This window comes from Anomaloglossus baeobatrachus, chromosome 6, assembly GCF_048569485.1.
Source record: "Anomaloglossus baeobatrachus isolate aAnoBae1 chromosome 6, aAnoBae1.hap1, whole genome shotgun sequence".
In the NCBI taxonomy this organism is placed as follows: Eukaryota; Metazoa; Chordata; class Amphibia; order Anura; family Aromobatidae; genus Anomaloglossus; species Anomaloglossus baeobatrachus.
Genome location: NC_134358.1, coordinates 303,981,196 through 303,996,200, shown reverse-complemented (window position 1 = coordinate 303,996,200; position 15,005 = coordinate 303,981,196). Strand labels below are relative to the sequence as shown.

The 15,005-nt window shown below is 46.9% G+C and overlaps 1 protein-coding gene across 2 annotated transcripts in view; it reads left to right on the top strand.

The window, feature by feature from the left end:
• Positions 1–15,005, top strand: part of LOC142243230 (uncharacterized) — a 255,092-nt gene that overhangs the window by 140,927 nt on the left and 99,160 nt on the right. Inside the window, exon 18 of one of the 2 annotated variants that reach the window (XM_075314906.1) lies at positions 103–141. The exons of the other annotated variant lie outside the window; for it this stretch is intronic. Within the exon in view, the coding sequence (XP_075171021.1) occupies positions 103–141 (39 nt within the window). The remainder of the gene's footprint in view (positions 1–102; positions 142–15,005) is intronic. 2 annotated transcript variants of the gene reach the window in all.

Below are 15,005 nucleotides of genomic sequence, written 5' to 3'. Positions count from 1 at the left end.
TCTAAAAGTAAGAAAGGGCTTTCAACTCGATTTTTCTTGTAATCTTATGTGTTGGTGTCTAATTATTTGCTTATTTTTTGGGTTTTTTTTTTTAAATTCAAGCAACAGGGAAGAACCACCCTCCTGAGAAATATCAACCAGGTATGTGGATATTTAGATTACATTTTCCTTTAGGTAAAGAATGCTTTCCAAATTCTTGCTGATCTAATTATGCAAATTGGGTTTTTCAGATTCACTGCCATATAAAGACATAAGATAATGGTAATAATATTACTGACCGTGGCGTCCACGTCCCTCTACCCGAACGTACGTTTCGCCTCTTCTTCGGGGGCGTTTGTTAGGGTAGAGGGCAGTGGTCTTTTTATAGTGTACTGCTCTGTGGAGTAAATTCCACTCACCGGTATTGAATGGCACGTCATCTGAGAACCGGAACTGCAAGATGTAAAAGTGACTTATGCTCGGCGGCAGTGAGACGCACACTGCATTCCATTGGTCAGATGACAATGGAGACAGCGAAAAGTCAAAAAGAGCCACCGAGGGGTAGCCGCAGTCCGGAACTCTGACATGCACACAGCCGTGTGAGAGGAGTTCACATAAGGACAGTAATATAGATGTGGATTTTAATCATAAAAGGATCGCCATATTAATTATGTACTTATGGAGAAGTATGGAAATTTATAGCTAAATTCACGGGGGCCTCATATATTAAGATGTTATAGTTCAAATAACATAAAAGTGCAAACAAACATTGACATAGTGTATGTATATGTGTATGTGTGTGTGTGTATATATATATATATGTGTGTGTGTGTGTGTGTGTGTGTGTGTGTGTGTGTATATATGTATATATATATATATATATATATATATATATATATATTGCACACACAGCGTGCAGTACCAACATACAGTGGTATCATATGTTAGAGCAGCCTACTATAGAGTGATCACACACAGCACCCCATTGTATATTTTAAAATTGGATAAGTATTGAATATATTGTGAGAATATTGTGTATACGGATTATGATTATCCTAATAAGTGATGGATAAAATTAAACCACAAGGTTTAGACTAGTAATATTATAATAATAAAGTATATTTAAATGTGAGATGCTTATTAGTGTGAATGTTGTAAGAAGACCCCAAATGAGGGGTATATTAATAATAATGTGTGTGCAATATATTTAATTCTAGATCAAAATTAATAATGAATTAAAAACATTAAGGTACTGTAATTAGGACCTCCCAATGTACAGATATAGCAACCCAGTAGACTGTTCATGGGTGTCTCCTCCGCCAACTCACGCAAAGCAGAGATGGTGGGAACAACACACACAGCCACCCACGATGTGATGTAGAGAAAAGTGAGGGTAACTCCAATTAGCTATCAAACCAAAGATAACTATAGTATCAATTCACAATAACAAAAAAACTTCTTTACGGAAAAAAAAAAAATCTTTTTCCCTTTTGTTTATGCTGTATATCAATTTTTCTCCAATGGTAATTCTCAAAAATATGGGGACGAAGATTATTCTAAACGAAATAAAGAAAATATAATTAAAATCACAGTAAAACAAAACACTGATGAAAAATACCCCATACCCTCCCTTAAGAACATACAATTATGTATCGAGAACTTACAAAAAGGCCCCAAATTCCATGGTTTAATTTAGTCCCTGAGGAATCTGTGTATCCAGACTAAAAATCCATCTACTCTTCACACAGGCTAATGCCTTAGCCAAATCTCCTCCCCTAAATCCCAAATCCACTGTATCAATCCCCCTGAATTTAAGTAAATAGGCATTGCAGTTATGCTCCTTTTTAAATGTCTTGGTATCGTTTTAAGTTGATTCATCTTCACAGGTTTTAGCTTTCACAATATCACGACAATGTTGACATACTCGTATTTTTAATTCCAGTGTTGTTAAAGCCACGTAAACCTTATTACATGGACATTGGGCATGGTAAATAGTACCTTTTGTTGAACATGTGATGTGTTTACGGATATCAAATATCCGAGATCCGTTGTGATTAGGAAACTATTTAGTTTTAATTGTGTTAGCAGAAGCCTTACACAGGCCACAAGGAAAAAAGCCCAACATTTGCAAGTGACTATGTATCAGATTATCACCCAAGTTGGGTGATCTTCTAGCCAAAATAGAAGGCGTCATAGGTAAGATTTTTCATAGAATAGAATCAGATTAGAGAATGTTCCAATGTTTTTTGAAGATGTTGACCATGGGTTGCCAATGGTTGTGATGATCTGTAATAAAATACCTGATCATTAGAATTTTCTTTCTTTTTGGTAGCCAAGTTATATAATAGTTGGTTCTTGGATGTTTTGAAGGCTCTTTGATATCCTCTTTTAATCCATAGTTTGCTGTATCCTCATTCTAATAGCCGATGTGATACATCCTGTGATTGTTGTAAAAATTGTGATTCATCAGAGCAGATTCTTTTAACCCTAAGGCTATGGTCACACACTGCGTTTTTTACCCGTGTTTTTGGTGCGTTTTTGGTGCAGAAATTTCTTGAGAAATTCTTCTAACATTTCTGCAGACATTTCCCGGCAAAACCTATGGCAAAAAAAAATAGCTGTGCGCACACTCCGTTTTTTTCTTAAGGACATTCTTTCAATAGATTTTCTTAAGAAAAAGAATGAGCATGTCACTACTTTTCTGCAGCGAACTGCGTTCTTTCACTCCATTGACTGTAATGTAATCATGAAATAGCGCAGGGAATAACGCAGGTAGCAAGTTAGGTGCGTTATTCCTGCGGTATACCTGCGTTATTCCCGCGATTTCGGGACATAGTGTACATCCTTGCCCTGCGTTTTGCACGGAAGTGATGTCACTAGAACAGGAAGAGGAAGTTCCTCCATTTTCAGTGTTGGCAGAAAGTAGTGATCTCACACACAGACACATACATATATAATGCACACACACATAAATCAAACGTACATATTAAAAAAAAAAAAAAAAGCGTGTGCTCCACTGTATTTTTACCGTCCAGCCGGGTAAGCACACAGCGGCGGCCCGGTATTCTCAGGCTGGGGAGGGCGAGGGCCAGGTTAATGCCCCCCTCCCGCAGCCAAGAATATCAGCCAGCGCTGCCCCGGGACTGTCGCATCCATTATGGAGTGTCCCAGCTCTTTCTGTTGCCGTGATGCGGTGGCAATCGGGGTAATAATGAGTTAACGGCAACCAATAGCTGCTGCTAAGTCCAAGATTAGTAATGGCAGCGTCTGACACGCCGTCACCGATGTATAAGTGAAGGTAAAGAAACACTCACACACACCGAAAAATCTTTTATTTTGAATAAAAGACAAAAAGCCCCCTCTGTCACCACTTTATTAACCCCTCCCGAACACAGCTCCGACATAATCCACACTGATGTCCCGTGGCTCTTCCAGCCCTGCTCCAGCCGCATGTGACAGTTCTCCACGCAGCCTCGTTCAGTGAGCGATTGCTGAATGCGGCTCCCTGAGCGAGGTGCAGAGGTGACTCCGGGACATTTCTCACGGCCACTGATGTGAACACGTTACCGGCCGCGAGAACTGCAGTGTGTGTGGGGGTTGGGGACACAAACATCATAAATAAAGCTGGAATATCTATCCCTCTATTATCTCTCTATTCTCTATCTTTCTATATTATCTATCTATATTATCTATCATCTATCTATCTATCCCTCTATTATCCATCTACCTATCTATCTATTCCCCTAAATATTTATTTTCTATCTATTATCTAGCTATCTATCTATATCTATCTATCACTCTAGCTATCTATCATCTATCTATCTCTCTATTATCTATCTATATTATCTATTTTTTTTTTTTTTTTTCATTTTCAACGTGCTTTATTGCTGTAAAGGCATTAAAAAATGCAGGGACCAACCTAAAAAAAACGCACCCGCGTTATTGGTGCGTTTTTTTAACGCAGGTGTGCCAATCCTTCACTCAAGAAATTTCTTAAGAAAAATCTTTTTTCTAGTGTGAACATAGCCTAAGAAATTGTCCTATAGGGATGCCCTTGATAGTACTTTGAGGATGAGATGAACTGGCGTTCAAGAGAGTATTGGTTGCTGTCTCTTTTCTGTAAACCATAGTATATAATCTCCCATTAGATAAGGTGTCAATCATGATGTCCAAAAATTCAATTTTAAAGCCAAACTTATATGTGAGTTTGATATTTCAATCGTTTTTATTAAGAGAATTCATGAGGTCATGCAGTTCAGACACTGTTCCATCCCAGATAAACAGCACATCATCTATCAGGCTATGTGCGCACGTGTGCGTATTGCATGTGTAAGGGCCCAGGGACAGAGGACCTCAAATGTTCTATGTCACAGTTGCTGTTCTGGCACAAGGGTGCAGGGGCCATGTTCCCTGGGTGGTCTACAAGGCCCTGATGTTCCCTGCTATCCACCCCCACACAGTATCCACAGCTGATGGACAGTCCACAGACACGGTCTTGGGGATAACAGTTGCTTTAATACAGCAGGAACAAAGGAAAACAACACGGAATATACAGTATGTTTCACGGTCTTTTGTGGGTAGGCCACAGCAAATACAGCTTGGTGTTGAATGCTGAAGTGTAATTAGGGTTCTGTAGCTTTAAGAGCACAATTTTCTTCAGATGTAATATTGGTATGCCTTTAGAAGCAGGTTCAGAGTCTCTTGAGCTTAGAGGATAGATATAATAAGATTTTGGGGTTAATTTCACTGCTAGTTCAGACACGTGCAGTACTTGTAAGCAAATGTAGATAGTTGCCCAGCGCGCTACGGGGATCGGACGGATGGTGCGTGGACAATGGCATGAAAGCACTAATATTGCAGTGGTGTGGGAGACCCTCAAACTTTCCCAATCTGCGTGCAGTAGGATCTTGTATATAATTAGTATGCCCTACTGTCTGAAGAGATATATATCTGGCCAGTGAGGATTCAGGATAGGAAGCCTTCAGTATATTGGCTGTAAAAGTCAGTAAATGGTGAAATTCTAGGCCTCGGGCCTAGCAGGAGTCTTGTGGTGAAGAGAAACTCCACATAATGTCTTCCCTCAGAGGAGACTCAGCCAGAACTAGCTCATTCCAGTTCTTTCCAGACAGAGGCTGGAGAAGAGCTCCACCTATTGAGCCATGTGACCAAGAACTAGCCAATAGGATAACACCCAATGAACACTTCAGATTCTTACAGTTTTCATCAGTAGATGGTGCTAGAACACAACAAATGAAAAATGCTTTACTTATAACATATATCATAATATTTCATATAAGTGAATGTACTTAAAGAAACAGACACAATCTGGACCGGGCCACTACATACTCCCCCTCTGAAGGTGAGTCGTCCTCGGCGATTGTGCGAGTGGAGGACTGCTAAGAAAGGAAGGAAATATATATTTAAGGCACAGTAACAATAAGGCAAGAATATGCAGCCAGAAGGAAGAACAATAGGCAATGAACAAATGCAAAACATGAATGTGGTAGTACCAATATGAGAGTCTCTTTCCGTAATATACTATTGTCCATATGAAAGGCTCTGGAAAGGCACTTTAGTTGCAACAAACAGTCCATAAGTCCATGGCTGTATACAGAAAATTGTACAAATAATAAACAAGGTGCTTGGTATTACCCAGGTGCAGAGGCTTAACCCTTTCACGACCGGCCGATTTTTCGCTTTCCGTTTTTCCTCGGTCGGTGGCAGGCTCTCCCTCTTTTGCGACGCCTGGTGGCCACATGTCCAAGACCGATGGGTGAGAGACATTCTGTCTCACGGTTACAGGATAGAGCTCAGTTCTCGTCCTCCGACTCGTTTCTTCAGAACATCTCCGCCCCCCGAGCGAGCCGAGGCACTTTTTCAGGCGGTGAACACTCTGAAGGCAGAAGGAGTGGTGATCCCCGTTCCCCTTCAAGAATGTGGTCGCGGTTTTTTTCGCCATTCTTTTTCTGAGAGACGTAACTTTTTTATTTTTCAGTCAATATGGTCATGTGAGGGCTCATTTTTTGCGGAACGAGCTGTACTTTTAAATGAAACCATCAGTTTTACCATATTGTGTACTAGAAAATGGCAAAAAAATTCCAAATGCTGAAAAATTGCAAAAAAAGTGCGATAGCACTATGGTTTTTGAGATATTTTATTCACTGTGTTCACTATATGGTAAAACTGATGTGTGGGTGAGATGCCTCAGGTCAGTGCGAGTTCGTATGGGGAGATAAGGTATGCACACCAGTGACTATGTAAGGGGAATACATGGAATAGCAGAAACTGCTGTGTGAATACTGACTTGAAAAATCCAATAGCTATATGAAGAGTGAAAATGTGAAAAATGGAATCTGCATTACTGCCATGAACATATGAATCAAGAGAAATTTAGCTACTGAATTGATCAATGCAATAGAGCCCCAACACTACGCCAAAGTATTTCTCTACGTTGGGGTCCCTAGCTTGTGTGTGTCCTCTCATGCAGTTAAAAAACTTACCGTGTAGGGGAAGCTGAGACCCAGGCTATTTATGCGTATTATATGGATTGGCAATAGGTGTGGTGGGGAGGGTTCACAAACGAAAAACCACTAACAATAACGAATAACGTCTGGAACACCATTCTAAGTCTGAACTAATGCAGATTCCATTTTTCACATTTTCACTCTTCATATAGCTATTGGATTTTTCAAGTCAGTATTCACACAGCAGTTTCTGCTATTCCATGTATTCCCCTTACATAGTCACTGGTGTGCATACCTTATCTCCCCATAGTGATGTTTTCTTCGGCGCTCCATTGGGAGACCCAGACGATTGGGTGTATAGCTACTGCCTCCGGAGGCCACACAAAGTATTACACTAAAAAGTGTAAGGCCCCTCCCCTTCTGGCTATACACCCCCAGTGGGATCACTGGCTCACCAGTTTTCTGCTTTGTGCGAAGGAGGTCAGACATCCACGCATAGCTCCACTGTTTAGTCAGCAGCAGCTGCTGACTATGTCGGATGGAAGAAAAGAGGGCCCATACTAGGGCCCCCAGCATGCTCCCTTCTCACCCCACTTTTGTCGGGTGTTTGTTAAGGTTGAGGTACCCATTGCGGGTACGGAGGCTGGAGCCCACATGCTGTTTTCCTTCCCCATCCCCCTGAGGGGCTCTGGGTGAAGTGGGATCTTACAGGTCTCCAGGCACTGAGACCGGGCTCCATCCACAGACCCAGAGAACCTGCTGGATATGGAGCTGAGTATCGTCAGGGACAGGCCCTGCTACATTAAGGTACTCTGTGTCCCCGGGCAAGCGCGCACACACACACCAGCATTGCTGGGAGTGTTAGTGCGCCGGGGGCAACAGCGCGGAGCGCTCGTGCTATTATTCACGGCAGCTTTGCTGTGTGAATTTATGTATTGGGAACTGCCGCGCCGGCCGCTGCTGGGTGTTTTTTACATTGTGGCGCGGCTGGGACTTGTGGTGCGCCGGGGACTTTCGCGCTGGCCGTGCACATGGACGGCCGCGCTTATTACTCGAGTCCCCGGCTTTGCGGCCTAGTTTTCGTTTCGTTCCCGCCTCCAGCCCTGCCAGTCAGGGTAGAGGCGGGACGCTGTACAGACAGTCAGCGCCGAGGGCTGGAGTCTGCTTTGCATTCTCCAGCCCCCTTCACTGGACACAGTGGGACGCCAGTTTCCCGCTCTTGTCTGGGGCACGCCCACGGCCCGCCCCTCGTCACACGAGCTGGAGAAGGACGCCGGCAGCCATTCCTGCACGCAGTCCGAGCTGGGGAACGGAGACATGCTCTGGGCAACCAACACAGGGCTCTGGCGACCACACACCCGCGTTATAGGCGGGCGGTAAGCAGCACCTGAAGTGCTGACCCCACTAAATACCGAAGTGTCCATTTGTATTTTATGCTTGTATGCACAGCAGGAGAAATCCTTTTTCAATACACTGCACTGTAGGTCGCTATCTTTGGCTATATGCCCTCCTAGATGGCGAGATAACAGCAGCAAAAAAGCAAGGGTGCTAAGGCACAGGTTTTCTAGGCTGCTTGTATTACATGTGCTGAAGTGTTCATTTGTACTTATGCTTGTATGCTATACATTGCACTGTACGGTCGCTAGTCTTGGCTATATTCTCCTAGAGGGCTGGACAACAGCAGCAAAAAAGCATGGGTTCCAAGGCACAGGCTTTATAGGCTGCTTGTATTGCAGGTGGTGAAGTGTTCATTTGTACTTATGCTTGTATGCTATACATTGCACTGTACGGTCGCTACTCTGGGCTATATTCTCCTAGATGGCTGGACAACAGCAGCAAAAAAGCAAGGGTGCCAAGGCACAGGCTTTCTATGCTGCTTGTATTGCATGTACTGAAGTGTTTATGCTTGTATGCTATACATTGCATAGATGGCTTGAATACAGCAGCAAAAAAGCAACAAGGCTTCCTATGCTGTTTTCTTTTTCGCTCCTAATTGGGAGACCCAGACAGTGGGTGTATAGCTACTGCCTCTGGAGGCCGCACAAAGAACTACACTTAAAAGTGTAAGGCCCCTCCCCTTCTGGCTATACACCCTCCCGTAGGAGTACGGATTCCTCAGTTTTAGCTTTGTGCGCAAGGAGGTCAGACACGCACGCATAGCTCCATTGTTTTTAGTCAGCAGCAGCTGCTGACTATGTCGGATGGAAGAAAAGAGGGTCTATACAGACTCCCAGCATGCTCCCTTCTCACCCCACTTATGTCGGAGGTGTTTGTAAGGTTGAGGTACCCATTGCGGGTACGGCGGCAGGAGCCCACATGCTGATTCCTTCCCCATCCCTTTTTACAGGGCTCTGGGTGAAGTGGGATTTACCGGTCTCCAGGCACTGAGACCGTGCTCCATCTACAGCCCCTGGAGAAGATGCTGGATGGAGCGGAGTACATCAGGGACATGGGTGGAAGATATTCTTAGCGTGGTGCTTGGCTCAAGGGTTTTCTCCCTGGCCATTTGCATTGCCAATTTTTCTTTCCTTCCTGCAGTCTGGGTTGGAAAAAGGTTTGTCCCTTAGCTCGCTTAAGGGTCAAGTCTCCGCGTTATCCGTATTCTTTCAGAAGCGCTTGGCACAGCTTTCTAAAGTACGCACGTTTCTCCAAGGAGTTTGTCATATCGTTCCTCCTTACAGACGGCCATTGGAACCCTGGGATCTGAACAAGGTTCTCCTTGCTCTTCAAAAGCCGCCTTTCGAGCCCTTGAAAGAGGTTCCCCTTTCTCGGCTTTCACAAAAGGTAGTTTTTCTTGTAGCGGTCACATCTCTTCGAAGAGTGTCCGAGCTGGCGGCGTTATCTTGCAAATCTCCCTTCCTGGTGTTTCACCAAGACAAGGTAGTACTGCGTCCAATTCCAGAGTTTTCTCCCAAGGTGGTTTCTTCCTTTCATCTCAATCAGGATATCACTTTGCCATCTTTGTGTCCGCATCCAGTTCACCAATTTGAAAAGGGTTTACATCTGTTGGACCTGGTGAGAGCACTCAGGATTTACATTTCTCGCACGGCGCCTCTACGCCGTTCGGATGCGCTCTTTGTCCTAGTCGCTGGTCAGCATAAGGGATCGCAAGCTTCCAAATCCACCCTGGCGCGGTGGATCAAGGAACCAATTCTTCACACATACCGTTCTGCTGGGCTTCAGATTCCATCTGGACTGAAGGCCCATTCTACCAGAGCCGTTGGTGCGTCCTGGGCGTTGAGGCATCAGGCTACGGCTCAGCAAGTGTGCCAGGCGGCTACCTGGTCGAGTCTGCACACGTTTACCAAACACTATCAAGTGCATACCTACGCTTCGGCAGACGCCAGCCTAGGTAGACGGGTCCTTCAGGCGGCGGTGGCCCACCTGTAGGAAGAGGCTGTATGACAGCCCGTTCATGTGGTATCTTTTTACCCACCCAGGGACTGCTTTTGGACGTCCCACTGTCTGGGTCTCCCAATTAGGAGCGAAAAAGAAGAAGGGAATTTTGTTTACTTACCGTAAATTCCTTTTCTTCTAGCTCCAATTGGGAGACCCAGCACCCGCCCTATCTGTTTTTAGGGTTTCGTTTTTTCGGGTGCACATGTTGTTCACGTTGTTTCTTAAGTTCTCCGATCTAGTTATCGGATTGAATTTGTTTTTGAAACTGTTATTGGCTTTCCTCCTTCTTGCTTTGGTACTAAAACTGAGGAATCCGTACTCCTACGGGAGGGTGTATAGCCAGAAGGGGAGGGGCCTTACACTTTTAAGTGTAGTTCTTTGTGCGGCCTCCAGAGGCAGTAGCTATACACCCACTGTCTGGGTCTCCCAATTGGAGCTAGAAGAAAAGGAATTTACGGTAAGTAAACAAAATTCCCTTCTTTCCTGCATGTGATACTGTTCCACCGGCAGGTTCCACTGACCCCCATTGTGTGCAAGCTCCCCTGTAGCACTTGGTCAGCCGGGGTCTCTACTAGAGGTGGCCAAAGGAACCATCTGTGAACCCTGTCCAGGGACAGGGACGGAGTTGCAGTTTCGGCTGATAGATTGTCATGGGATAGTGACTTTGCAGTCCAGACAGGCCATGGGCAATCTTGATTAATGCTCCCTGGCCACCCTCATTTGGAACGTAATCAGTGCTCCGGGGGGTCCCAAGCATTCCAGGGTGAAGGCTCTGACACGGACGGCAGTCCCAGACAGCCTAAGCTAGCTCGCTGGGTGCGGCACTCGGCTTCATCACTGGTCAAGGTCCCAGCAAGGACTCTCTGTATGATGAGGCAGACGTAGCTGATCAGGGCTTTGGTCCTGACACCGCCCTCAATCCGGATACACCGGATGGTGACGCCATAGTGAATGATCTTATAGCGTCCATCAATGGAATGTTGCATATTTCTCCCTCAGCTCCCCCATTGGAGGAGTCAGCTTCACAGCAGGAGAAATCCTTTTTCAGTACTCATGCGTATATTGCGTATTTTTCTGGCCACGCTGACTTCAGAGAAGCAGTTCAGAAACACCACGCTTACCAGATAAGCGTTTTCTCCAAACGTTTTAAGGATACACGTTATCCCTTTCCCCTGACGTGGTAAAGCGCTAGACCCAGGGTCCAAAGGTGGATCCCCCAATCTCCAGGCTTGCAGCTAGATCCATAGTTGCAGTGGAGATGGGACGTCACTTAAAGATGCCATTGACAGACAGATGGACCTCTGGTTGAAATCTGTCTGTGAAGCTATCAGCGTGTCGGTTGCTCCGGCATTCGCAGCCGTATGGGCACTCTATCCTATTTCAGCTGGGCTTGCGCAGCTGGTCTTGAGCACATGTACATCTGTGCCGCAGGTGGTGTCCTTAACCTCGCAATGTCTGCATTGCGACTTACCCTAGTAATGCTGTCCTGGAGGGACAGTCGAGGTTGGTCCTTCCCAGGCTCGGGCAGGTCCCAATTGTCCTCGTCCAAACGGGCTCAAAAGGCTCAGAGGGGCTCAGATTCCGGCCGGGCTCAATCACGCCCAAGGAAGGCAGCAGGAGGAACCGCTACCAAGGCGGTCTCCTCATGACTTTCAGCTCTCTCTCTCCGCATCCGCGGTTGGTGACAGAATCTCCAGCTTGGCGACATTTAGCTGCCACAGGTCACAGACCGGTGGGTGAGAGACATTTTGTCTCACGTGTACAGGATAGAGCTCTGTTCTCGTCCTCCGACTCGATTCTTCAGAACTTCTCCCCCCTCCCACCACCGAGCCGATGCTCTTCTGCAGGCAGAAGAAGTGGTAATCCCTGTTCCTCTTCAGGAACAAGACACGGTTTTTTCCTCCAATCTGATTGGGGTGCCAAAAAAGGGGTGGCTCTTTCCGTTCCGTTCTGGACCTAAAACTGCTCACCAAGCATGTGAAGGCCAGGCGGTTCCGGATGTAACCCTCCGCTCCGTCATTGCCTCAATGTCGCAAGGAGATTTCCTAGCATCAATAGACATCAGGATGCTTATCTCCACGTGCCGATTGCTCCAGAGCACCAGCGTTTGCTACGTTTTCGTTATTGAAGACGGGCATCTTCAGTGCGTAGCCCTGCCCTTCGGTCTGGCGACAGCCCTACGGGTTTTCACCAAGTTCAGGGCAGCAGTGGGAGCAGTCCTGCACTCTCAGGGTCACTCTGTGATCCTTACTGGGACGTTCCACTTGTCAAGGCACCCTCTCAAGAGGCATGCCGACACAGCCTGAACGTGGCGCTGGAGACTCTCCAGAGTTTCGGGTGGATCATTAACTTTTCAAGGTTACATCGGGCACCGACCCAATCGCTGACATATCTGGGCATGGAGTTTCACACTCCCTCAGCGATAGTGAAGCTTCCGCTGGACAAGCAGCGTTCACTACAGACGGGGGTGCAGTCTCTCCTTCAAGGCCAGTCACACCCCTTAAGACGCCTCATGCAGAGGCAGTCACTTTCGCGCAGTTTCATCTGCGTCCACTTCAATGGGACATGCTTTGCCAATGGGTTGGGGAGTCGACGTCCCTAGACGGGAACGTTTCCCTTCTCAGACGGTCAAGGACTCTCTTCAGAGGAGTCCAGATCAATGTTCTGGAAATCTGGGCAGTGTATCTTGCCCTGCAAGCCTTCCAGCAGTGGCTGGAAGGAAAACAGATCCGAATTCAGTCGGACAATTCCACAGCGGTGGCAGACATCGCCCACCAAGGCGGAACACGCATCGCCAAGCCTACCAGGCAATCCGGCGGATTCTGATGTGGGTGGAAGACAGAGCATCCACCATATCCGCAGTTCACATCCCGGGCGTAGGAAATTGGGAAGCAGTCTTCCTCAGTCGCCTGGGTATGGACGCAGGGGAATGGCCTCTGCACCCAGAATGGTGTCAGGAAATCTGTAGCCGCTGGGGGATGCCGGACGTCGACCTAATGGCGTCTCGGCACAACAACAAGGTCCCGATTTTCATGGCGCAGTCTCACGAGCAAAGTGCTCTGGCGGCAGGCGTCCTAGTTCAGGATTGGTCGCAGTTCCAGCTACCCTATGTGTTCTACCTCTGGCACTGTTGCCCAGAGTGCTACGCAAGCTCAGCTCCGCTTGCCGCCGCGCCATCCTCGTCGTCCCAGACTGGCCGAGGAGGTCGTGGTTCCCGGATCTGTGGCATCTCACGGTCGGCCAACCGTGGGCACTCTCAGACCGGCCAGACTTACTGTCCCAAGGGCCGTTTTTTCCACTGAATTCTACGGCCCTGATCCTGACTGTGTGGCCATCGAGTCCGAGATCCTAGCGTCTTCAGGATTATCTCAAGACGTCATTGCCACCATGAGACGGGCTAGGAAGCCGACGTCTGCCAAGATCTACCACAAGATGTGGAAGATATTCTTATCTTAGCGCTCTGCTCAGGGAGTGTCTCCCTGGACATTTGCATTGGCTACTTTTCCTTCCTTCCTGCAATCTGGTTTGGGAAAAGGTTTGTCGCTCGGCTCCCTTAACGGACGAGTCCCAGCGCTGTCTGTATTCTTTCAGAAGCGCATAGTACGACTTCCTCAGGTACGCACGTTCCTGCAGGGGGTTGGTCACATTGTCCCTCCGTACAAGAGGCCGTTAGACCCATGGGATCTGCACAGGGTACTAATTGCTCTCCAGGAGCCGCCCTTTGAGCCTCTGAGGGATGTTTTTTCTCGACTGTCACAGAAAGTGGCCTTTTTGGTAACGGTCACGTCTCTTCAGAGAGTGTCCGAGCTAGCAGCGCGGTCATCCAAAGCTCCTTTCCTGGTGTTTCACCAAGACAAGGTAGTGCTGCGCCTGATTCCGGGGTTTCTCCCTAAGGTGGTATCCCCCTTTCATCTCAGTCAGGATATCTCCTTACCTTCCTTTTGTCCTCATCCAGTTCATCGATATGAATTGGATTTGCATTTGTTGGATCTGATGAGAGCGCTCAGAATCTACTTTTCCCGCACGGCGCCCCTGCGCCGCTCGGATGCACTCTTTATACTTGTCGCTGGTCAGCGCAAAGGGTCGCAGGCTCCAAAGCCACCCTGGCTCGATGGATCAAGGAACCAATTCTTGAACCCTACCGTTCTGCTGGGCTTCCGGTTCCATCAGGGCTGAAGGCCCATTCTACCAGAGCCGTGGGTGCGTCCTGGGCATTACGACACCAGGCTACGGCTCAACAGGTGTGCCAGGCAGCTACCTGGTCGAGTCTGCACACTTTCACCAAACATTATCAGGTGCATACCTATGCTTCGGCGGACGCCAGCCTAGGTAGAAGAGTCCTGCAGGCGGCAGTTGCCTCCCCGTAGGGGAGGGCTGTCTTTGCAGCTCTAACATGAGGTATTTCTTTACCCACCCAGGGACAGCTTTTGGACGTCCCAATCGTCTGGGTCTCCCAATGGAGCGCCGAAGAAGAAGGGAATTTTGTTACTTACCGTAAATTCCTTTTCTTCTAGCTCCTATTGGGAGACCCAGCACCCGCCCTGTTGTCCTTCGGGATTTTTGGTTGTTTTTCGGGTACACATGTTGTTCATGTTGAATGGTTTTCAGTTCTCCGATGTTACTTCGGAGTGAATTTGTTTAAACCAGTTATTGGCTTTCCTCCTTCTTGCTTTTGCACTAAAACTGGTGAGCCAGTGATCCCACTGGGGGTGTATAGCCAGAAGGGGAGGGGCCTTACACTTTTTAGTGTAATACTTTGTGTGGCCTCCGGAGGCAGTAGCTATACACCCAATCGTCTGGGTCTCCCAATAGGAGCTAGAAGAAAAGGAATTTACGGTAAGTAACAAAATTCCCTTCTTTTTAGGTTTTTTGCACCCAGTTCAGACTTAGAATGGTGTTCCAGACGTTATTCGTTATAGTGCGAGTTTGTAGACACCAAACATGTATAGGTTTACTTTTATATAAGGGGTTAAAAAAAAATCGGAAGTTTGTCCGAAAAAAGTGGCGCACGTTTTACGCCATATTCCGTGACCCGTAGCGTTCTCATTTTTCGGGATCTTAGGCTCAATGACGGCTTATTTTTTGCGTCTCGAGCTGACGTTTTTAACGGTACCATTTTTGCGCAGATGCTACGTTTTGATCGCCTCTTATTGCATTTTGCGC